At 39.3% G+C, this 23,684-nt stretch overlaps 1 protein-coding gene across 1 annotated transcript in view; it reads left to right on the top strand.

Annotated features, from left to right (window-relative positions):
* The window catches only part of LOC117161966 (dynein beta chain, ciliary-like), a 112,821-nt gene that overhangs the window by 1,054 nt on the left and 88,083 nt on the right, over nucleotides 1-23,684 (top strand). Inside the window, 1 exon segment of the mRNA XM_076626170.1 lies at nucleotides 748-876. Coding sequence (XP_076482285.1) covers nucleotides 748-876 — 129 coding nt within the window.

Here is a 23,684-nt window from a genome sequence, read left to right as displayed (position 1 = left end):
GTAATAAAAAAAAAATTCACCATTGGTAACGATTATTGATAATCAAAATAAAATTTCCGTCATCTAGAATGGTTATCGATAACTAAAAAAGAATTGCTGTCATCAATATTGATTACTCGTAACCAAAATCATTTTAGCAAAGACGAATTCTTATATCACAATTTTTAAAAGCTGACCTGTAATAGTTATGAGCTCTGGTTTTCTTAGTATTGCATACGATTAATTTTATGAAATTAAACTTTTATTTAAACTAATCGGTTTTAGCCCAAGTACCATTTGCTAACAGAGGGTTATAAAATACACCAATGAGCGTATCTAAAAATATCCAGATTTATTTTAAGGAATTGCGATAATGTTGAAAACTTGAAAGAACGACCTTGGAAGAAAAAGATGAATCATCGTGTTGGACCAATTAGTTTTGTCCTTACACAACTTTTTGGATTGGCAAATTTATCTAACATATTAACATATTCAAAGTAAACCAAACACTTACTACTTATTCGTTCATTTAAAGATACATGTTAAGGAGATCAATGAATGGAGATCTATCATTATCTGTATTACTTTTTAAGATTCAATATCATACTATAGACTCTTAATTTCCATCTAAAGTTTTATCTATATTCTTTATTTTCTTGCCATGCGATGTATGTTAAAGTCATATGTCTTTACAGTTTCATAGTAGGTTAGCATAATCTTAGCTATTGTAAATTAATATCGTAAAATAATAATTTGATGGAATTTTAGGTACGACAGGACGAAATTGACGTTAAAAGAAATTCAGAATACACAATATGTATCCTGTATGAATCCTACTGCTGGAAGTTTCACAATCAATCCTCGTTTACAAAGGCATTTCGCTGTTTTTGCAGTTAGGTAAGCTAAAACGAATTTAATTGCTGTACAGAGTTGCCTTAACTCGTGAGACAATATGTTTATTCGCAGAAACTTGGAAAATGTACCAGCATTATGTTTTCTATAATTAAAATAACATACGTAGATCTTACAGGATGAGACACGTAAACTGTGACAGCTGAATATTTTCGAAAATGAATTCTGGCTTTCGCATAATTGGAATTTTTCTATATGAAGCGGTCAAGAACATTTCAAGGTCATGTATATATATATCATCATATTATATATGACGCATATTCATATAATATATATCTATATATATATTTCCTAATTTCTATAATATTTGACCGCTACTTTGCCATTGTTTGACCCAAAGGATTGCCAGATTGCGTTTAATGTGTCCTGAATCCCGCTGTACCCACGATTCGTGTTGCTTTTGAATAATTAGCTGTGTGAGATGGCAGCTTCGCGTACGTTAATCATCTCGAACCGTTATTATACCATCTTTGTCAATGAAAGGACTCAACGATAATAATTTATTATTTCCCCTTACGCTAGAGTTCTTTATCAATGTATTGATTGTTCGTTATGAAGTGCTGTTAGTTGTAGTAATTTAATGATTGCAACGAACGATGTACAGAATTTTCTCCATAATTGATCGAAAATCGGGACTCCACGGCGATCAATTATTGTATACAGAACTCGATGGTGGGTGAATGAAAAATTTTGAAAGTAACAATTCGTCTATGTGTCCGATTCATGAACGCTTGGAATATTTTACTTTCACTCACTCATTCGGAAGCTTGTTATTTATCTGTCGGAACCTTCTTTCAACTTCGTTCGGTATGCGTGATACCAGTATTATCGCTGGTCTCCGTGCTCCTTGCTTCTTTCTGATATATAACACCATTTCCGACGCGAGGTTCTGGGCTTTGACCAGTGTATCTGGTTGACTCGGGATAACTTATTGTCCGATGTCTTCATTCAGATGTTTTTATCGTATCGATTTTCTCTTCTTGTATAGCGATTCTCCTGCTTGCAGGTTTTAAATGTTTGTTTCGAATAGCATAAATTAGTTTGTTTGCTTGTCTAGACGTTCTAAGTTTGTCGCGGCAACTGGTTGCTATATTTGGGATTGAAACGTTCTGCCTTTGTGCGGGATATAATTCTTTGTAGTTTTCGATTTCAACGAAGCGGGTACTTCTTTTCTTACTTTCAATTATTTTCTTGACAAGAATTAATTTTAGAAGCAATGGTTTTTGGTAGCATTGGCTTCTCGCGTACCTGACATTCTTTATGAAGTCTCCTATATCAACGTCGTCACTTCTTCCCACGGTTTCGATTTATTCGTTGGCAGCTTTTGCTGGTAGTTCGCCCGGGTTTTCCGTAGAACTCCATCGAGTTTGACGAGACGGTCCAGTTGTAGGTTGCTGTACCGATACAAGATTTGCTGATATAACTGACTCTTCTTTCAAATCGTCGGATAATGTTTCCGTTCCAGGAGTCCTAAATGAGCGTCTACCAGATTCGTCTTCATGGTTAGGCGCAAAGCTTTACTGAGTTTTTCAATTTTTTCTGCGCGTTTCTTATTCTCTGTAGCTGACACTTTCAATTAATATTTCTTTCGCTTTGTTACAGCACGTGGGTGTAGGTACAGCACGTGTTTACCAGCGGGTATTCGTTTAATGTGGAATGACTCTGTGTTTGGAGTATATTCAGTGAGTTTTATAGTGTCCTCCGGATTTTGCAGTCTGTTTATTGGAGGCTTTCTGCCTCTTTTTGCGGAGGTGCTTGTTTCTGTGCGTTCTTCCCTGGAGAAGGGCTCACTGCGTGATTTGTGAAGGTTGCGTCTGGGACGTTGAGGGTTTCGTTTGTGATGCTATACCTCTTGCTCTATTTATTATTCTCTCTCGTACTTGTGATTTCTATGTTTATTTGCTTTATTTTGTAGATTTTTTTCTTTTCCCTTATCAATTCCAAGTACGGTTTGACCTTGTAGTTTCTTTTATATCTATTATTTGAGAATGTTGCTGTATCTGTGAGAGTGGGGTCTCTCGTGATAGCAATATGTCGAATCTACTTCTTGTTGGCATTTTTGTTATTGGAAAGCATTCTGCTGTTCTGCTCATCTCATTTCTTCCCCATCATATTTGACGAAAGGTTGAGAGTCAGTAACCTTTGTGAGCCAAGGTTTGTGTTACTAAGAGAATTCTTGATCCATTTTTGCTGTATTTTTCTTTTGGTTGCTTCTTTCATTCTGTCTATCTTCTTTCCTTCTCGTATTTTCTTTATTGCTTTTAGCTTTAGCATAATGAGCATTATTTATCACTTTTCGTGATTGAATATCACTATATATTGGCAAACTCACTAACAAGTCTTACGCCTCGTATTTTTGGCCAGTGAGGTCCGACCTGTTGGGGGATCACAGCACTCTGAAGAGAAAGAGTGCATTCAGCTCGGCATGAGCGTTACTTGAAGTAATCAATTTTTTTATTTAATATTATTAAATAAAAAATATTTACAAAACATACAATTATGTAAGAATAAATAGGATACGTGAAACCATGCGTGACTTCGTTTTCAAGAAAATGGCCTGTGAAGTTAAGAAGGGGCAATTTCATAATTGATTTTCGCGAAAACAGAGCGAATAATGTCATTTTACATATTCGACTTCATTTTCTCCACGCGCAGGGAATCATTTTCGCCTTCGGTTTGTATCACAATTTTCGTCACATCTATTTTTGCATTCTTTCAAACGACATACGTATGTATAATACTTGTACATTCTCCAATTCCGAATATTAAATACACATAATATTACCGGAAAATATAAACAAAACAATATATAGGTAAGCGTATATGCGAGAATGATACAACTTATGGTGATAATCGTTTAATGCTAAAAAGATATTTTCTTGATGTATACGACCATAGCTTATTAACGCTTAGGCAACTGCGCGCGCCAGAGCGAGCTATACGCTCCTCTCTCCACCGCGACCGCACAGGCCAACCAATACACTTTCCATTGTGCATTTTTCTAAGGAGGACTAATATGCACTAATACTTAAAACAAAGGAGTATAAAAATTATGTAAGTGGTCAATCATATTTTGAGATAATGATTTTGTTTAACGATTTTACATGTTGTTTATTCAAAACATCAAATTAGAAGTATAAATAGGTATAGGTAACATTAAAGACATTAAAGATGACTTAAGATAAATAACATGACTTGAACGTGAAGTTAAAAATTCATAATGCATTTTAATATTTTTTTACAGTGTGATATCGTTCGACTATAACTTTATTTAGTCATAACCGATAGTGTAACTTTTTAATTAATTTTAAGACCACTAAATTGACGTATTTTATTACACATTGTATTTTATAAAAGCAGGAATAGAGTCGCAATTAATTAGGATCAATTCCAGGTAAACAATAGCTCACAATAACAACAACAACAAAAAAGAAAACGAATTGGTAAAGTAAAAAAGGGAGATCTGCCCGGTCGGTTGGCTAAGTGTTAAGAAAAGTAAAAAAAGCCAACACCACACGGAGTTCCCAGGCGGTCACCCATCCAAGTACTAACCGTGCCCAGCGCTGCTTGACTTTCGTGATCGGACGAGAACGAGTATTTTTTTTTTTTTTTTTTTTTTAAACTGTTTATTAAAACCCAATATACAATTATAAATACATTATAGTGTTCACAATAAACGGTGAATTTATATAATGGTATCTTAGGCAAAGGTACCGATACGCAACGGTACTACGTAGCCATGCTGTAATATGTGTCGACGCTTTACATTTTTCGTGTTGAATATATCTTTTGGTTTAAGCCGCTGGAGGAGCGGAGCTTCTATGTGATTTTGTTTTTACTTGTTTTTATTGTCCTGGAAACTGGGTCGCAAAAACAGGACGCTTCGGTAGTATGTTTTTGGGTGATGTGGAATTTGGCGGGGGGGGGGGGGGGGGATGAGGGGGATGTTAAATAAATAAGTTTCTTTTAAAAGAAGGAGGATTGCGAAGATTACAATGTTTGCACCTGTGTTGTGCGGGGGCAGAATTGATTTTTATCGGTTTAATAGATTTTCTTTCTTATTTTATTATGGGTTCAGTATCCACCAATATTTTTTTGAATTTTTTCTATGTTTGTCTTTGGTGTCTTTCAGGGGGAGGGCCATGTTGTATCTCCATCTAGTGTCTGCGGTCTGACCGTCTAGGTTTTCCTCGTAAAGTATAGTTTGGGTCCCAATTTTTCTCTTTATATGATAAATTATCGGGATGTTATTTTGGTCTTGTAGGTAGTTTTTTCCGTCAAGGTATGGGAAAGCTTCCGGCGGGATGTAGCCTGTTGTCAGAGTGTTTTTGTAATATGTGTCAATTGGAAATAAGCAGCTGAAGATTAAACTATTTTCTTTTATCTTTGCCGCTTGCGCGAAGTGGTTTCGTATTAGCTTTAGGATGTGACAGTCTATGCGGTGAACGTTGGCTAGGTCGTATATTATTTTGTTTTTTACGTATTTTTTGAATCCGCTGTGTTCGGATCTGTAAGTGCTCAAGCAAGCCCTGATGCATTTTCTTTCGAATATGCGAATTTTTTCCATTTGGGAGGCTGATATGTTGTACCAGATTGGGCAGCCGTAGGTTATGATCGGTCTGATTAGTGCTTGATAGCATAGGATTTTTACTTTGCTGTCGAGATGTTTGGAGTGGAATAGTTTTTTCATTTTCCAGAATGCTTTATTGGCCTTGGTAAGTTGAATTTCGGTGTGCTGCTTGTAGTTTAATTTGTAATCTATGTTTACCCCTAAGTATTTTACGCAATTTTTGTGTGGTATGAGGGCCCCTTTGTCTGTTTTTTCTCTTATCTGAAATTTTTTGCAGTGTTCTCTTTCTATTGGGCCGATTTCACTTGACTTGGGTCTAAACAGTATGGTTTCGCATTTACTTATGTTGATTTTTAGTTTCCATGCGTGGTAATAGTCGTTTATTTTCTCAAAGAGTTCTTGGAGTTCCGTTTTTATAGTTTTGGTTTTGCGGCCTGTTACGTATATGATTAGGTCGTCTGCGAAGGCTATGGAGCGTTTATGGGTGGATGTATTGAGCTCAAAGAGGTTTAGTAAGTCGCTGTTGTAAATACTGAAAAGTAACGGGGAATTCACTGTACCTTGTTGTAGACCGTTTTTTATGGAGAATTCTTTGCTTGATGAGTGTGAACCTTCAGTCATTACGAATGTTCTGTTTGTGATCATGTCCCAGGCTATTTTAATCAGGTGTTTAGGGAACTTTTTTTTGATCAGTTTGTATATGAGACCTGGGATCCAGACTGTGTCGAAGGCTTTTTCGAGGTCTATTAAGCAGGCGGCAACTCGTTCTTTTGCGTTTAGAGCCCAGCAGATGTCCGACGTGAGTTTGTTTATTGCGTGAATTGTGGAGTGTTTGTGTCGGAAGCCGAATTGATTCTCTGGGATTATGTTATTTTTTGTGCAGAAGGAGGTTAGGGGGTTGTTTATGATTATTTCGAATACTTTGCTTATGTTGGGGAGGAGACTTATGGGTCGTAGGTTTGCGGGCGATGAGCCGTCTTTATCCTTTTTTGTTATAGCTATCAGTTTGGCTTTTTTCCATTTTCTGGGGAAATATGTGTTGTTTAGAGCATTGTTGAAGAGTACTGTGTAGTACCATTTTATTTTGTTCGGTAGGCGCTTGAGTAAGATGTTTGGGATGCCGTCGAAGCCGGAGGATTTTTTGTTGTTTAGTTTGGCGAGGGTTGTGTTTAGTTGATTGTAATTTGTGAAGTAGTTTATTTCTGGATCTGGTTGTTTGGGGTTGTCTGCGGTGTTTTCGTTTGAGAATGTGCAGACTGTTTTGTTTAGCGTTTTATCTAGTTCCATTTCATTTTTGAGTTTGTTTGTTTCGGCGATGATAATTCTGTTTAGTTGTTCTCGGCCCATGTGTTCGTTTTGCGTATGTATTTTGGAAAAGTGGGTGCCGATAATGTCTAGTTTTTCTGTTGTTTTAGTTATTATGAAGTTACCCTCGGTGTCTTTGATGGTGTTGTGTATCGTTATACCTGCTTCTTGGATGAGGGAGGCATTTTCTGGGGGCAATTTGAGAGGTGGGATGGGGTTTTGTTCTTTTGGTCTAAAGATTTGATTTATTTGTGGGAACATGATGGCTGAGTCGTTTTTGGAGATGTTTTTTATTTTGTTTGTCCAGTAATGGTTTATAGAAATTGCGAATTCTTGTTTCAGTTGCGCTTTTATTCTGTGTAGTAGGAACTTTAGGAATTCTAATTCTTCTCTTTTGTCGTAAGAATAGTTAAATTTTATATTGTTTATTTTGGACAGTATGTAGCTTTTATCTCGCTGTAGATCTTTTATTTTATTGTTTATATAGGGCTCGCATGAATTTTTTTGTTTTATGATTGGCACGGATTTTTGGAGGGCGATTTGTGTGTGTTTTTCTATTTCGTCTAGGAATGAGTCGATTTGTCTGTTTGTTAGGTTGACGTTGTTGTAGATCTCTAGGTCGCAGTTTTGTTCGAGTATGTTTTGGAACTTTTTCCAGTCTGTCTTTTTGTAGTTGTACCTGGGTGTCTCGGTCTGGGTTTCGAGAGTTAGGAAGTCAGATGTGTTTTTGTTAATTTGAAATACTAGGGCGTTATGGTCACTGTCATAGGCTAAGGTTTTTAGGGTATTGTTTGGACGTAGGTTTTGGAATTTTAGTCGCGCATCTGCTAGGCATATGTCCAGGTATGAGCCTCCTTTTGGGTAAGAGGGTAGCTCGGAGCTGTATAAGTTTGTTTTGTAGTGGATGCTTTTATTGTCTAGCCAGTTTCTAATGAAGTTGCCTCTCGTGTTGTTTATTTCGTTTTTCCAGCTTGTGTGTTTTGCGTTAAGGTCTCCTGCTATTATATAGTAGTTTTCCGGTTTGTTGAGCTGCAAGAGTTCGAAAAGGTTATTGAATTCGTAGTTAAATTCTTTCTGGTTTCCGTAGGTTGCGTAGGCTGCAGTGATGAATAAATTTTCCTTATTGCTTATTTTTATTTTTATGATCGTTGTTTCTAAGGTTCTGAAACGTGTTATTTTATCAATTAGGATCGTTTTGTATTTTATAGGGTTTTTTATGAGGATCGCTGTTCCTCCTCCTTGACTGGCGTTCGGTCTGTCGTGTCTTATCATGGAGTAGTTTTTGAAGTGTACATTGTGTCTTTTGTTTAGCTTTGTTTCTGAGATGAGTACTATATCGGGGGCTTCTTTATTTAATAGGGTTAGCATACTGTATCTTTTTTGGTTTGAAATTAAAGAGTTAGCATTTATTGCGATTATTTTCAGATGTTTTAGGTTAAATTTATTTGTCTTTTGCTGTGATGGTTGGTTTGGCGTGTTTTGGTTATTCGTCGTCTGTACTAATGAAAGTGCTGAAGATGGCGTCGATCCTTTCTTCGTGTGTTAATAGAGTGTTTTTTATTTCGTTTAGTTGCATTTGTTGTTCTTTTAACGCTTGGAGGATACCTTTTTTAAAGTCTTCGATAACGTTTATAATGTTTAGATGGGGGGAGTTATCGATTGTGATTGGGCTTTGGCTTGAGCTCGGATCTAAGTTTGCTGATTGTGGGGAGATTTTGGTTGTTTGATTTAGTGTTGTTTGCTGCTTCACTACGTCAGAGAACTTTAGTTCTGGGACGTATTTGCGGCTTATTTGGGCAATTCGTTGTGTCTTTGCTTCTTTGTCTTTTTTTATTTTATCTGCTACCTTTTTACGGAGCTCTACGAGTTTGGGGCAACCTTTGTATGACGCGGGGTGTCCATAGTTTTTGCAGTTGACGCAGAATATTTTGTCTTTGGTTACTGCGTTTTCCTTTTTTATTGTGCAGTCGCCTGGGCCATGGGGCTCACTGCATTTAACACAGCGGTAGTTTAGGTTGCAGTTTTGCGCTGTGTGGCCTATTCGCTGGCATTTGTGGCACTGAGTTATGTCATCCTTTTTTTTTATTATTTTTTCCCATTTTATCTTGTAGTAGTTAAAGTAGTTTATTTTTAGTAGGTTGCTTATATTGCTGTTGGGGGATAGCTGTATTATGTAGATTGGGAGCAATGTATTGTTCTCCCTTGATCTTTTTGTCGTGAATCGTGTGACTTTTGTGAATTTTACGTCGTCTATTTGCAAGGCTTGTAGGTCTGTGAGTATTTCTGTTTCGGTGTAACTATTGTCTAAGCCTTTTAACAAGTATGTATGGTGTTTCTCTGTTTTGGGTGTGTACGTGTAAAAGGTTGTGTTAGCTGAGAGGAGTATTTGTTTTGCTTTGTGGAAATCGGGTAGGTTTCGGAGGTAGAGTGCATGTTTACCTGAGTGTATTCTTTTAATATGGAACTGATTGATGCCCGCTACTTTCTCTATGAGCGTTACCGTGTCCTTGGGGTCTTGTAGGAGTATGTTTATGGGTGGTGGCCTGTTGTCTTTTGTGGTGGGTGGGGTGCTCGTGCGTTCCTCCGCGGAGCATCCGGTGGGGCGTCCGTCCGGTGCTCGGTCCCCCCTTGGCGATGCTGGTGGCGCTGGGCCTCCTGGGTTGTACGATGGGGTCTGTCGCCCCTGCAGTGTTGATTGTTTTGGTGGTATGGTGGGACTGTGTTTTCCTATTTTGCCTCTTAATGTTTCGTTTTTCTTTTTTATTTGTTCTAGCGTTGAGCTCGAAGTAGAGTAGTTTGATGGTCCCGGTTGTGGATGAGGCTCTGGTTCAGATTGTAGTATACTGAATCTGTTTTTTGTTATGATTGCTGGAGGCGAGGTTGCTCTTACGGGCTTCATGTTTTTCATTTCTTTGGCCTTTTCTTCTTGGCTGGAGTGATAATCTACAACTGTGTTTCCTAGGATGTTTACTAGTCTTTTCGTCCTGGCAACCAGGTTTGGTTGTGGGTTGAGTTTCCGCGTCTTTTGAGCGGAAAGTCTTAAATTATTCTTGATTTTGTTGGCCGTTTTTTGTGTGATTATTTTTCTCTTGATGGCTTTTTTTATTGGGTCCACGGTGGGTTCCGTTTCGTTGCTTTTGGCTTCATTATCGGTAACTTCTATCTTTTTATACAATTTTATTTTGTCTTATCTTATTTTATTTTCTTTTTGTTCTTATTTGTATTTATGGAGATGATGACGATGCAGTATTTTTCACTATTTTGTCACTATTTTGTCACTTGATCTTTCTACTTTAGTGGATGTTAGTCTACTCCGACGCGCGCTTCGAGGGGTCCGTCCCGCTCGGTGGTCAACAGTCGACTGTTGAACGAGAACGAGTATTTTCAACGCGGTATGAGCGTTGGCTGAAGTAATCAGTTTCGTTATTTCATGCTATCCAATAGACTAAATATTTAAGAAAACATACATGCATGTATGAGGAAGAATGGTATTTTGAGACATGCAGTCAGATATATAAAATTTTTCCTGGCTTCGTTTTTCATACAACGGATTGTGAAGTTCCGTCATGTAGGTACGCGTATACTTAAAAAGTAACGAGTCAAGTGGACGGAACTTCATAATTGATTTTCTGGAAAACCAAGTCTTGTGTCGAAACTTGTCACTTCATACTCGACTCATTTTTGTATAGGAAATCAGGCCCTTCCGACTTGCGCTATCATAATACTCTAATTTCCTCGTCTAATCTCCTTTCTAATTTTCCTGGACGAATCCGATGATCTCGCATCCTTAGACACACCCCATCATAGTTTTCCTCTGCGGCATCATCGTGAAGGAAAGTCAGTAGTTAAAATTCAGTAGTTAGACGTCAGTCGCGAGTCGATAGTCAATACTAACATCATAACACAGCGGATTGAGCCCGGTTGAACTTGTCTGTCTTTTATCGTCGGTCTAGTACTTGTTGCAACAAATTCGAGTCGGCTGAAGATGTGGTCGTTGGTTAAGTCATTGTGATGTGAAAACATTTGGGATCGAAACTAGGTCTTCGATTTCTATGGCGTATGAAGGTCAGTTTGGTATATTACCTGGGCTCGTAGATTACTCGTGTCTTCAACTGGTATGACCGTAGTCCTTTGGTTGCCAAACGTCCGTACAGTTGGTTGGAAGTTTTCCCGTTGAGGATGATGAGTATCCTGGGAGGGATCGCCAAATTTGTCATGTCGAAGACAAGGGAAGCTTCCTGCAAACTTAAGTACTCAATTCGGTGGTAGAAACCGTATTTATTTCTTGTGGAAAGCATGTCGAAAATGCAGCATCACAATTTTTAAATACAAAACTTCAGGTTCAACAAAATCAATTTACAAAGTTCCGTCCACTTCATCCTTGCAATCTTTCAAGTGCACAAGTACATGAAGGAATCTCATAGCCACTTTTTTGAAAGTGAAGCTACGCATACTTTTATATATCTGAATGTACAACTGATTTTTACACCAATTCATATTTCTTTAAGTATTATATTTTTTTTGGACAAAAACTAGTTATATCAGCCAACCTTCATACCGCGCTGAGTGCACTGGTTGTCGTCAGTTAGCTGCGAAACCCGAGCAAGTCGGACAGCAGTAACCCCCCCCCCAAAATACTACACCTAGGAGTTGCCAGTGAGTGTGTCAAATTATTCAATGACATTTAGTAACAAAAGTGATGAATAGTGCACGTGTTATCCTCACTATCAAAACAATCAAGTTAATAAATGAAGAAAAAAAGATGGAAGACAACGGATATGGTGACCAAAACAATGGATCGAAAATCTCCATAAGCGGAATGAAAAAAGCCACAAAAAGAAAAATACTAATGCAAAAATCGACCAAGAACTTCCTTGATAAAGGTAACTGAAATCAACCTTCCGTCAAATTTGATAGGTAGGAACAAAAGCAAGAAAGTGGTAAAGAAAGCAAAAGAAAAGAAGAGAACACAATAGGAGATGCATATAGGGGAAGAAACGAGATCATGAACACAGCAGAGACTCCCAATTGCAAAAATGCCAACAAGAAGTAGATTCGACATATTGCTATCACGAGAAACCCCACTCTCACAGACACAGCAACATTCTCAAATAATAGATATAAAAGAAACTGCAAGATCAAACAGTACCTTGGAATTGATAAGGGAAAAGGAAAAAATCTACAAAATAAAGCAAATAAACATAGAAATCACAAGTACGAGAGAGAATAATAAATAGAGCAAGAAGAATACCATCGCCAACGAAATCCTCAACGGCAGAAAGCCTCCAATAAACAGACTGCAAAATCCGAAGGACACTAGAAAACTCATTGAAGAGACTCCAAACACAGACTCATTCCACATTAAACGAATACACGCAGGTAAACACGTGTTGTACCTATATACCATACGAGATTTTAATAAAGCGGAAGAAATATTAATTGAAAGTGTTAGCTACAGAGAATAAGAAACGTGTAGAAAAATTGAAAAACTCAGTAAAGCTCTGCGCTTAATCATACTCACTGAAGACGAATCTGGTAGACGCTCATTTAGGACCCTTGGAACGGAAACATTATCCGACGATTCGGAAGGAGAGTCAGTTATATCAGCAAAACCAACAGCTGAACCCCATCTTGTCAAACACGAAGGAGTTCAACGGAAATCCCAAGCAAACTACCAGCTGAGGCTGGCAACGAACAAATCGAAACTCTGGGAGGAAGAGACGACGTTGGTGTAGGAGGCTTCATAAAGAATGTCAGGTACGCCAGAAACCAATGCTACCAGAAACCATTGTTTCTAAAATTAACTCTTGTGAAGAAAATAATTGAAAGTAAGAAAAGAAGTACCCGCTTCGTTGAAATCGAAAACTACGAAGAATTATATCCCGCACTACGATAGAACGTCTCAATCCCAAATACAGTAACCAGTTGCCGCGACAAACTTAGAACGCCTAGACAAGCAAACACGGAAAGCGTACAATCATACAATATGCGCATCCGACAACGATTAAACAAACTAATTTATGCTATTCGAAACAAACATTTAAAACCTGCAAGCAGGAGAATCGCTATACAAGAAGAGAAACTCGACACAATAAAAGCAAACATCATGAACCAGAAAGAAGACAGCGGACAATAAGTTATCCAAGTCAACCAGATACACTGGTCAAAGCTCAGGACCTCGCGTCGGAAATGGAGTTATATATCAAAAAGAAGCAAGGAGTACGGAGACCAGCGATAATACTGGCAAACCGAACGAAGCCAAAAGAAGGTTCCTACAGATAAATAACAAGCTTCCGAATGAATGAGCGAAAGTAAAATATTCCAAGTGCTCATGAATCGGACACACAGGCGAGAATTGTTACTTTCGAAATTTTTCATTCATCCACCAAGGAAAGGTCCCATCTCGAGTGAACCAAACAACAGAGATCCCAGAAGCAACATACCTAAAGTCAACTGCTTCACCTAGACGAGATTACATTACCATTCTAGAACACCAACTACCAGATAGGACCAGATCAAACTCCGACATTGTAGCGGCACTCGACAGCAAACCTTCCAACGGTTACTGTCCTGTGGCTTGCTAAAAAAAGACCCTATTCTTCGGATAAGATGATTGCCAGATGTCGAAACATCTTCGTAGGATATTTATAATTAGCTCAAGGACCCGCTATAAATCTTGGGATCTATTTAGCTGAAGTTCTTCAAGTGAACAAATAGTCTTTGTCTTAACAATCCCAAAATCTATCACCTACTACGAGATGATACGGGAAATCTGCTCTTTTTACGTACGATGCTTCCCGCTAACAACTTTCTCTCAAGGGCGGTTAGCGAGTTCGCTGTTGAGTGCCGAAGCGTGCAGACGTGTGTCTAGTACTCTGTGAAGTTCGTAAAAAAACACGTGACATCCATCCGTCGAAAGTGATTCGAAACAAACTTAACCCAAGTGTTTCATAACTAACCAGTGGAAAATCCAGCACTCCAAATCTCTGATCCGTATCATAGCCTCTCGACTATTTACTTCAAATTGAATTAACTAGATCGATGATGGCCCAAATATCCCGACCAGGCTCTCTCGAGCAAAACCACAACTGCTCCGCTCTTCCCCCCTCCCCCTGTGACAAAAGGACAATATGTCCCTCCTAACATTCCAGAAGAAAAATATCAAAAAGCGTAAGCTAGAAATAGTTAAAAGTAACGCAATCACTAGCCAAAACGAACAGACAACAAGTGATGTAACCACCTATAGTAGATAATCAATACTAGAAAATCCACTAATGACTCCATGGACACAGCCGAAACACCAACGGACCAAAATACGCGCAAAAGTCCTCCTCCCCCACTTATCTTCATTGACGACGTCATCGACATTCAAACAATGGTAAAGTCCATTGAAAAAGAAATTAACAAAGAAGACTACAAACTTAAAATAAGCAATAACCAAGTCAAAATTCTGCCGACCAACCCAGAATCATATAGGAAACTAACCAAGCTACTAAAAACCGTTAACGCAAACTTCCACACGTATCAACTAAAGCAAGAAAGACCTTTTCGAGTGGTACTACGTAACATCTAACACTGAACTAACTTGGACGAACTAAAGTCCAAACTCCTAAATCTTGGCCATGAAGTAACAAACATAAGCAACATTAGACATAGAATTTCGAAAAACCCGCTATCCCTATTCTTCATCAACTTAAAACAAAAACCAAATAACAAACAAATCTATAACATAACTCGACTAATGAACTCGGTAGTAAAAATCGAACCTCCTTTAATAAAGAAAGAGATAGTGGAATGTAAACGGTGCCAAAGGTACGGTCACACGCAGAAATACTGCAACCGTAATTTCTGCTGCGTTAAGGGGGTATTGTGGTCTAGAGGCATGAATTTCGGACGATAACTAAAAATATCTCGCCAAGATACGTCCAAATCGACTCCTCGGCTGATCTCTCTTCTGATCATTCCCCCGATAGCTACAGTCAGTTCAACAATTATAGAGAATACACCTAATGGGTTTATTCATAACCAACTCACCAACTGCCAGCTCTTTAGGGAAGTCTTTAATCACTCAACTTCAGTCTTAATTTCATTAAAAACTAATGAAGATATCGAAGCAGCCACGAAATACATAAACACGAACATAATAAACGCGGACATTATTGAATACCTGTACTCTCCCTTCCAAATGTCTCCTCCTATTGAACCCTTCACTTCTGCAGAGATTATAGAATCAATCAGTCGTCTAAATCCCAAGAAAGCAGCGGAGTACGACCTAATAGGCAATAAAGCAATCAAGGAACTTCCCATAAAAGGGATTGCACTCATCATATCGATTTTCAACGCAATTCTTCCAACCTTGGGTGTGTTCGTATAGAAAGTTGTGTTCGTATAGAAAGTTGTGTTGGCTACAAGGAGTGTTTCTTTCGCTGTGTGGAAATCGGATAGGTTTCGGAGGTAGAGAGCATGCTTACCTGAGTGTATCCTTTTAATACAGAATTGATTGATGTTGGATACTTCCTCCATAAGCGTTACCGTGTCTTTTGGGTCTTGTAACGTTATGTTGATAGGCGGCGGTTTTTATTCCCTTGTAGTGGTTAGGGCGTCCGTACGCTCCTCTGCGGTGTGTCTGGTGGAGTGTCCGTCAGGTGCCCCCCCCCGGTCCCCCTGGCGATGCTGGTGGCGCTGGGCCTCCTGAGTTGTTCGATGAGGCCTGCCGCCCCTGCGGCGTTGATTGTTTTGGCGATATGGTGGGACTGTGTTTTCGCATTTTGCCTCCTAACATTTCTTTTTTTTTTTATCTGTTCTAATGTTAAACTCGATGTTGAATTGTTTGATGGTGCCGGTTGCGATTGAGGTTGTGGTTCTGATTGTAGTATGCTGAATCTGTTTTTTGTTGTGACCGCTGGACGTGAGATAGCTTTTATGGGCTTCATATTTTTGATTTCTTTAGTCTTTTCTTCTTGGGTGGAGTGATATTCTTCGTCTGTGTTTTCCAGGATGCTTTCTAGTCCTTTGGTCCTGGCAACCAGGTTTGGTTGTGGCTTAATGGTTAATTTTAAACAGGATAAAAATGGTTAATTTTGAACAGCTTACTTATATTGCTGTCGGGGGATAATTGTATTATGTAAATTGGGAGCAATATATTGTTCTCCCTTGACTTTTTTGTCGTAAATCGTGAGACTTTTGTAAACTGGACGTCGTCTATTTGTAGAGCTTGTAGGTCTGTGAGTATTTCTGTTTCAGTGTAGCTATTGTCTAGACCTTTTAACAAGTATGTGTGGTGTTTCTCTATTTTGGGTGTGTATGTGTAGAAGGTTGTGTTCGCTGAGAGGAGTGTTTGTTTCGCTTTATGGAAGTCGGATAGGTTTCGGAGGTAAAGTGCGTGTTTACCTGAGTGTATTCTTTTGATATGAAATTGCTTGATGTCTGCTATTTTCTCTATGAGCATTACCGTGTCCTTGGGGTCTTGTAGGAGTATGTTTATGGGTGGCGGCCTGTTGTCTTTTGTGGTGGGTGGGGTGCTCGTGCGTTCCTCCGCGGAGCATCCGGTGGGGCGTCCGTCCGGTGCTCGGTCCCCCCTTGGCGGTGTTGGAGGCGCCGGGCCTCCTGGGTTGTACGGTGGGGTGCGACGCCCTTGCTGCGCCGATTGTTCCGGTGACGTGGTGGGACCGTGTCTTCCCGTTTTGCCTCGTAATGTTTCGTTTTTCTTTTTTATTTGCTCTAGCGTTGATTTCCACGTGGAGTTTGATGGTCCCGGTTGTGGATGAGGCTCTGGTTCAGATTGTAATATACTGAACCTATTTTTTGTTACTATCGCTGGAGGCGAAGTAGCTCTTGTGGGCTTCATGTTTTTGGTTTCGTTGGCCTTTTCTTCTTGGCTGGGGTGATGATCTATAGCTGTGTTTCTTGGGGTATTTGCTAGACTTTTTGCCCTGGCCACCAGGTTAGGTTGTGGGTTGAGTTTCCGCGTCTTTTGCACGGAAAGTGTTAAACTATTGTTGATTTCTTTGGCTGTTTTTTGCGAATTTATTTTTCTTTTGATGGCTCCTTTTATTGAGTTTAAGGTGGGTTTCGTTTCCTTCCTTTTTGCTTCATTATCGATGACTCCTATTTTTTTATTTATTTTATTTGCCATCACACTTAGGAAAGGAATCTAATGGTACAGAAAACTTGGCATTCATCTCCTTCTGGGAATTTCTGTTGTAAACGCTTTGTAAACGGTTTACAAAAATGCAACAAGGAAGGATACAAATATTAGAATATTTAGAGACGTTTCATACCGGGAGCTGCAAAAATTTGTCAACCTCTCAATGACCTGTTACAAGGAGGGGAAAAAAGGGCAACGCGCCCACCGAGTGGTCGGAGCAATCCGAAGCTAGTTTCCGAAAGTCGAAACGCGCCCTCGCAAACGCCACGTTAGCGCATCCGATACCTGGCGCGCCCGTTAGCCTCGCGGTAGACGCATCCGACTATGCATTAGGAGCGGTCCTGCAGCAACGTGTCAACGACACTTGGCAGCCGTTAAACTTTCTTACCAAACCTTTGAATTCCGCGCAGCGAAAGTATAGCGCGTACGACCGCGAACTACTCGCTATGTACACCGCGGTCAGGCGATTTCGACGCGCCATAGAAGGGAGAAATTTCATAATTTTTACGGACCATACATATACCATTACATATGCGTTCGCCGCGACTGATTACATCGGACAATTCACCACCGACATACGATACACAAAGGGATTAGATAATAACGTGGCCGACGTTTTATCACGTATTGAAGCGATAGGCAAGTTTGTGGATCATCAAACTCTCGCCGCCGCGCAAGGAAACGACAACGAACTAAGCGACATCGTCAACTCCGGTTACAGTTGTAGCGGCACAGGAGTCAAAGGACGACGCGAGTCGAGAACGACTCGTGTTTGTTGTTTTGCCTCAGGACATTGAATTAGCCTTGACGCATGAAACAAAATGACAAATAAACTCCGGACAAAACAATGTCGCCGCTACATGCAACCGTCGAATGAAGACGAATTTGAATTTTCCGACTCTCCCTCGACCAATATAAATAAACGAACACGATCGCGAACGACGAGCGTCTATCAAGTTACGCGACGAGCCTTTACGAGTATTTATTCCGCGATTTTATTTTGCGATTTATACTTCGTACCAACGACTCACGTTTATTTATCGATTTAAATATATTCGACGGTTACAACAACGAGTAATCTCGTTATTAATTCTCAGGTACCTACATCCTCTTCACATAAACATCTACACGGTTAAAGAGAATACGTTTCCCTGATCACGACATAAAAATATATTGCGATGTACCAGGCGACATTGTGCGACTGTACGTATAGAAATCCTTGCGTCCCGACGTATCTAATTAGCTCCACGGACTTTCCCATCCAGGAAAACGTGCGACGCAAAAACTGGTGACGTCACGTTTCGTCTGGCCGTCGATAAACAAGGATCGTCGAAACTGGACACCGCAATGTATCCCGTGTCAGCGATGTAAGGTCACCAGACACGTATCCTCACCCGTCAGAATATTCGGATAGTTAGCAGGAGGACTAGACATATACATACAGATGTTATCGTAATGCAATATTCGCTAGGCTACCGATATTAACTAACGTGTATCGACAGTTTTTCGCGTTGACCCGAACCCATTCCCATCGTCGATATGGAAGCGACAACAGTTGCCTCGACCCTCCTTTCTCGTTTCGGCGTGCCTTTTAAAATAACATCTGATCAAGGACGTCAATTCGAATCAAAATTATTCAAGCAATTATGCCGGCTGCTCGGCATTAAGCATTTGTGCACGACAGTCTATCCCGGATGGTAGAGCGTTTGCATCGACAACTGAAAGCAGCAACCAAATATCACGAATCTTACCAATTGTTTTATTGGGTATGGGAACTGCTATAAAGGAGGACCAGAATGCAATGACAGCCGAAATGGTTTATGGCACCGGCATACGATGGCCAACAGAATTCTTTACACCAGCTAAGCAACAAGCCAACTCGGAATACGGGAATCGTTTAAAAGAACGAATAGAAAAAATCAGGCCACACTTGATTACACGACACGGCGCGAAGAAAACTTTCGTTTTTCGCGAACTAGAAACGTTGCCTTATGTATTTTTACGCCATGACGCGAACGAAGACCCATTGCTACCACCCTACGATGGGCCATATAAGGTGATACCAGGCGAGAAAAATTATACAGTTGGTAGTTAGCAGTGGGTAGTTGATACTTAACCAGAGTTCCTTGACACATTCTGAGCAATCATCATCCGAACTTGTATCGCGCACTGCTAATTGTAATCGCAAGCTCCACGCAAAGTGTATATCGAGAGTATTTGTGAATAAATATATTGTTAACTATACTCTAGTTTTTTTTCAGCATATATCACGATCTATCCACCTCAAATCTATAACCTAAGTATCGAGAAGAAGAAACGTTTTGGTATTACACGACTATTATCTCACATTATATCATTCTCATTTTTGCACACACTTATATTTCTTTAAATATTCTATTTTTTTCGCCAGCAAAGATAAATAAGAAAAATAGTTATTTCAGCCAACGCTCATACCGCGCTGAGTGCACTCGTTCTCGTCAGCACTACACCCAAGAAGGAAAAGCTGAAAAAAAAGAAACCATTAAGCGTACAAAAACCACCCCATTCTTAACTATCCCAATCAAAAATAGATTCGATATACTACAATGCCAAGAGACCACCAAGTTACAACCACAAACTGGACCAACGAAAGAAGCCATAACACCAAATTTAATTGTGGAATTAATAAAAGCTTTATAAATAGACGACGCGCTATTCCACAAAAGTCTCGCTGTTTAGGACGAGAAGAACCAAGAGAACGACATATTGCACTCAATTTACACAATTCAATTATCCCCCCAAAGCAACACAAATAACCTATTAAAAATCAACTGTTTTAACTATTAGGATAGAATGGGAAAAAATAATTTAAAAAAACAACATAGCACAATACCACAAGTGACAGATGATAAGACACACGGCTCAAAATTGCAACCTCAACTACCGCTGCGTCAAATGCACTGAGTCGCACGGACCAGGCAAATGTAAAATAAAAAAAGAAGACGCAGTAAACAAAAACTTTGGGCGTCCCGCGTCATACAAAGGATGCCCAAAACTCATGGAGCTACGCAAAAAGCTCAACGAAAAGATAATCAAAGCGAAAAAATCAAAAAACGAACGGATCGCCCAAATAAGCCGTAGCAGGCTGCAAAACCAAAACAATAGAAACAGAACTCCAAGAACCGTTTAGACCCAAGTCAAGTAAGATCGGCTCAATAGAAAAAGAACGCCGTAAAAAATTTCAACTAAGTAAAAAAGCGAAACAAGGGGAGCTCATATCGCATAACAATTGCGTAAAATATCTAGGCGTAAATATAGACGACAAATTAAACTGTGGCGGCACTCGACCACGGAAATTTTCAACGGCTTCGCGGCACAAAGCGCTATACCTATAAAACGTAAGACAGACGGCCACAATGTACCTTCCATATCCCTACGGTTTTTTCGCCGAATATTCGGTACAATGCACACGCGGCAACCGTCGCGGACTTCTAATAAACGCGCGCGGAGTGGGGATATCGAGGGGCAACAAAGGACAGAAACTGTTCGGTTTTGAACCAAAAGATTCATTCTACCCCGAGCTGCGAAGTGCGACAGGTTAAGAGAAGCAAACACGAGTAAAGAAACGAGTCGTCTACTCTTGAGAGTCAGTTTCCATCGTTACTTAGTATTAATCGTTGTTAAACGTTAATCGTGGTTAAACGTTAAACGTGGTTAAACGTTATTAGTTGTTAATTGTTAAGAGTCTAATAAACGTTATTGTTGAAAATCAAGGGTATTTTCTTGTGGGCACCTTCACGGACGATCATGTCAAAACTACAAGCAGCAGATCGAAATTCAACTCTTCAAAACCAGCGAAGCATTCTGGAAAACAAAAAGACTATTCTATTCAAAACATCTCAACAGCAAAGTAAAAATCCTAAGCTACCAAACGCTAATCAGGCCGATCTTAAGGGGGTATTCTGGTCTAGAGGCATGAATTTCGGGCGATTTTTGAAGTGCTGTACAAGATGAAACAAAAAATATTTTTACTATCCTTCTTTTTAGCATTTGTTTATTGATATTTCCAGATTACGTAAAAAATTCACTGAAAAAAAATTCAATATTTAAAAAGTTATGAGCTGGGAAAGTGGGTGCTGCCAAAAAAATGGGGTGTCGTGACGTGCATGATATCAACCCTTCTGGTCATCCGAAACAAAAAATGCGAACGGATTCTTAATTAGTATGAATGCCGCTATCGTCTGAACCTTGGAAAAGTCAATACAACATTTTTTCACAAAATGACGGCCGTTTGAAAACAAATTTCTTATTTCGCACGTTTTTTTGACAATTCCCAACTTTTAAAAAATAGTAATATTAAAGATTTTGAGCTGAGCGTGGTTCGGACGATAGAGGAGTATATAAGGAATATTCAGACCAAATTTAAAATAAACCGGTTCATTAGAACTTGAGATATCGTGCACGCCAACTCGAAAAAAGTAGGTTCGAGAAAAACGCGTTTAAAGTTTTGAGACAAGTTTGCTCGGACAACGTCTACCGTCTACTGTTCATTTATTCCGGTCGGACCGAAGCAGATGCTGCGTCACAAAAATGGCTGTACCTCATAAAATAATTGAATATAGGAATATATGAGATAGGAAGAAAAATTATCGTATATAGGCACCGCTCTACAGCGACTTAAATCAAAGTTATAAATTATAACGCTAAAAAATGTAATTCCGACACACATTGTATGGCCATGTCGGCCATGTCGAAATTCATTGTTTATTAACGCCACAGCAAATGCAATACTTATCTACTGGTCAATAAACATTATAAAAAAAAAGCACTCGCTCTCGTCCGATCACGAAAGTTAAGCAGCGCCGGGCACGGATAGTACTTGGATGGCTGCCGCCTGGGAACTCCGTGTGTGTGATCCTGGCTTCTTTTTATTTACCCAATCTCTTTTACTTTCCTTAACAATCAACTTTTAATAATCTATAATCTAAGCATCGAGGAAAGGAAATGTTTTGCTATTACACGACTATTACCTCACATTATATCAATCTTATTTTTGCACACATTTATGTTTCTTTAAATATTCCATCTTTTTGGCCAGCAAAGACAAATAAGAAAACTAGTTATTTCAGCCAACGCTCATACTGCTGTAAACGCAATTGTTTCGCTCAAATAGTGGTGCTCAAGGCAGTGAATCGAAACCTCCCATAAAAATAGACCAAGAACTTACTTAGCAACTCAAGGTTCCCAAAAGACGCGGAAACTCAACTCTCCGCCAAACCTGGTGGAACAGGAAGAAAAGGACAGAAAGTAGCCAAGAAAGTAAAAGCAAAGAAGAGAGCACAACAGGAGATGCGAAGAAAAAGACACGAAATCATGAATTCGGCAGAAAGCTCCCTATTATTGGCAATACAACGAAAAATAGATTCCACGTATTACAATCACAAGAATCCAGCGTATCTCAGACAAAGCAGCATCATCAAATAAAAACAATAAGAGAATCCACAAGGCCAAACTCTACTTTAGAACTGACAAGGAAAAAGAACAAAAACCTAGAAATTAAACCAAGTGGGCATATGGGCTCTCAAGACGGGAAATCACAAATTAAAAAAGAGTAAACAATCAACGAAACCCTCAATGTCACAGGTGCAGCCCAGCGAAATGGACAACGTAGGAGGCCCTTATCTCCAGCAATGCGGAAAAAGCAGACATATCGCACACAAGCCATCAACTTCTCCAAGGACAAACCGCCTCCCATTATACATCACTCATCAAGACCCGAAGAACGCAGTAAAACTCGTTGAAGAGACTCTAAACACAAAGTCATTCCACATAAAACGAATATACGCAGATAAACACATGTTATTTCGACAAAATATACCAGGCGTTAACAAAGCGAAAGAAATCCTAATTGCAACTAAGACATTTTATGCATAAACATCCAAATCGGAGAAGTACCACACGGTCTCCCTAAAGGTTCTAAACAATAGCATCTCCGGGGCAGAAATATTTGCAGAGCTGCAAGCACTGCAGATATTCGATATCTAATTGACAAAAGATTGGTGCTTCTCAACAAAAAGATCAGTAGAGAACAATATATTGCTCCCAATTTACAAAATCCACGTATCTTCACAAAGCAATATTAGTAACCTATTAAGAATGAACCGTCTAAATATCTTTAGTGTAAAAAGGGAACAAATCAGAAAAATGACATTATACAATGCCACAATATGTCAACTGCTACCACACATTTAACAAAACTGCAACCTTAACTACCGATGCGTAAAATACATCCAACCGCATGGACCTGACGAGCGTAAAATAAAAAAGAAGACACGGCGAACAAAGACAAAGTGGACTCGTTGAACTTCGCAAAAAACGGAATATCGCTAAATCAAGTCTCCGAAAACCAACTACATCAAACTATACTATTTAAACGCAAATTAATTGAGCTCGGCGCACTAAAAAGAGAACTCGGCGCACTAGAAAGAGAACGCGGCAAAAGATTCCACTTAAGAGAAAAAGCAAATGAAGGGGATTTCATTCCCCACAAAAATTATATATAAACTAAATATAGACGACAAATTAAACTTCAAACAGCATATTGAAATTCAACTTACCAAAGAAAGCAAAGCGTTATGAAAGGCAAAAAGATTATCCTATTCGAAACATCTGAACAACAGAGTAAAGGTCCTCTGTTACCAAGCACTAGTTAGACCGATCATAACCTACGGTTGTTCAATATATACGTAACTACTAATCTATATATAACTAGGTATAACTTACCAGCCTAGT

The sequence above is a fragment of the Bombus vancouverensis genome, chromosome 17 (genome assembly GCF_051014615.1).
Source record: "Bombus vancouverensis nearcticus chromosome 17, iyBomVanc1_principal, whole genome shotgun sequence".
NCBI classification, from domain to species: Eukaryota; Metazoa; Arthropoda; class Insecta; order Hymenoptera; family Apidae; genus Bombus; species Bombus vancouverensis.
The sequence above is the reverse complement of the archived record's forward strand: the minus strand, read 5'-3'. Positions and strand labels throughout refer to the sequence as shown.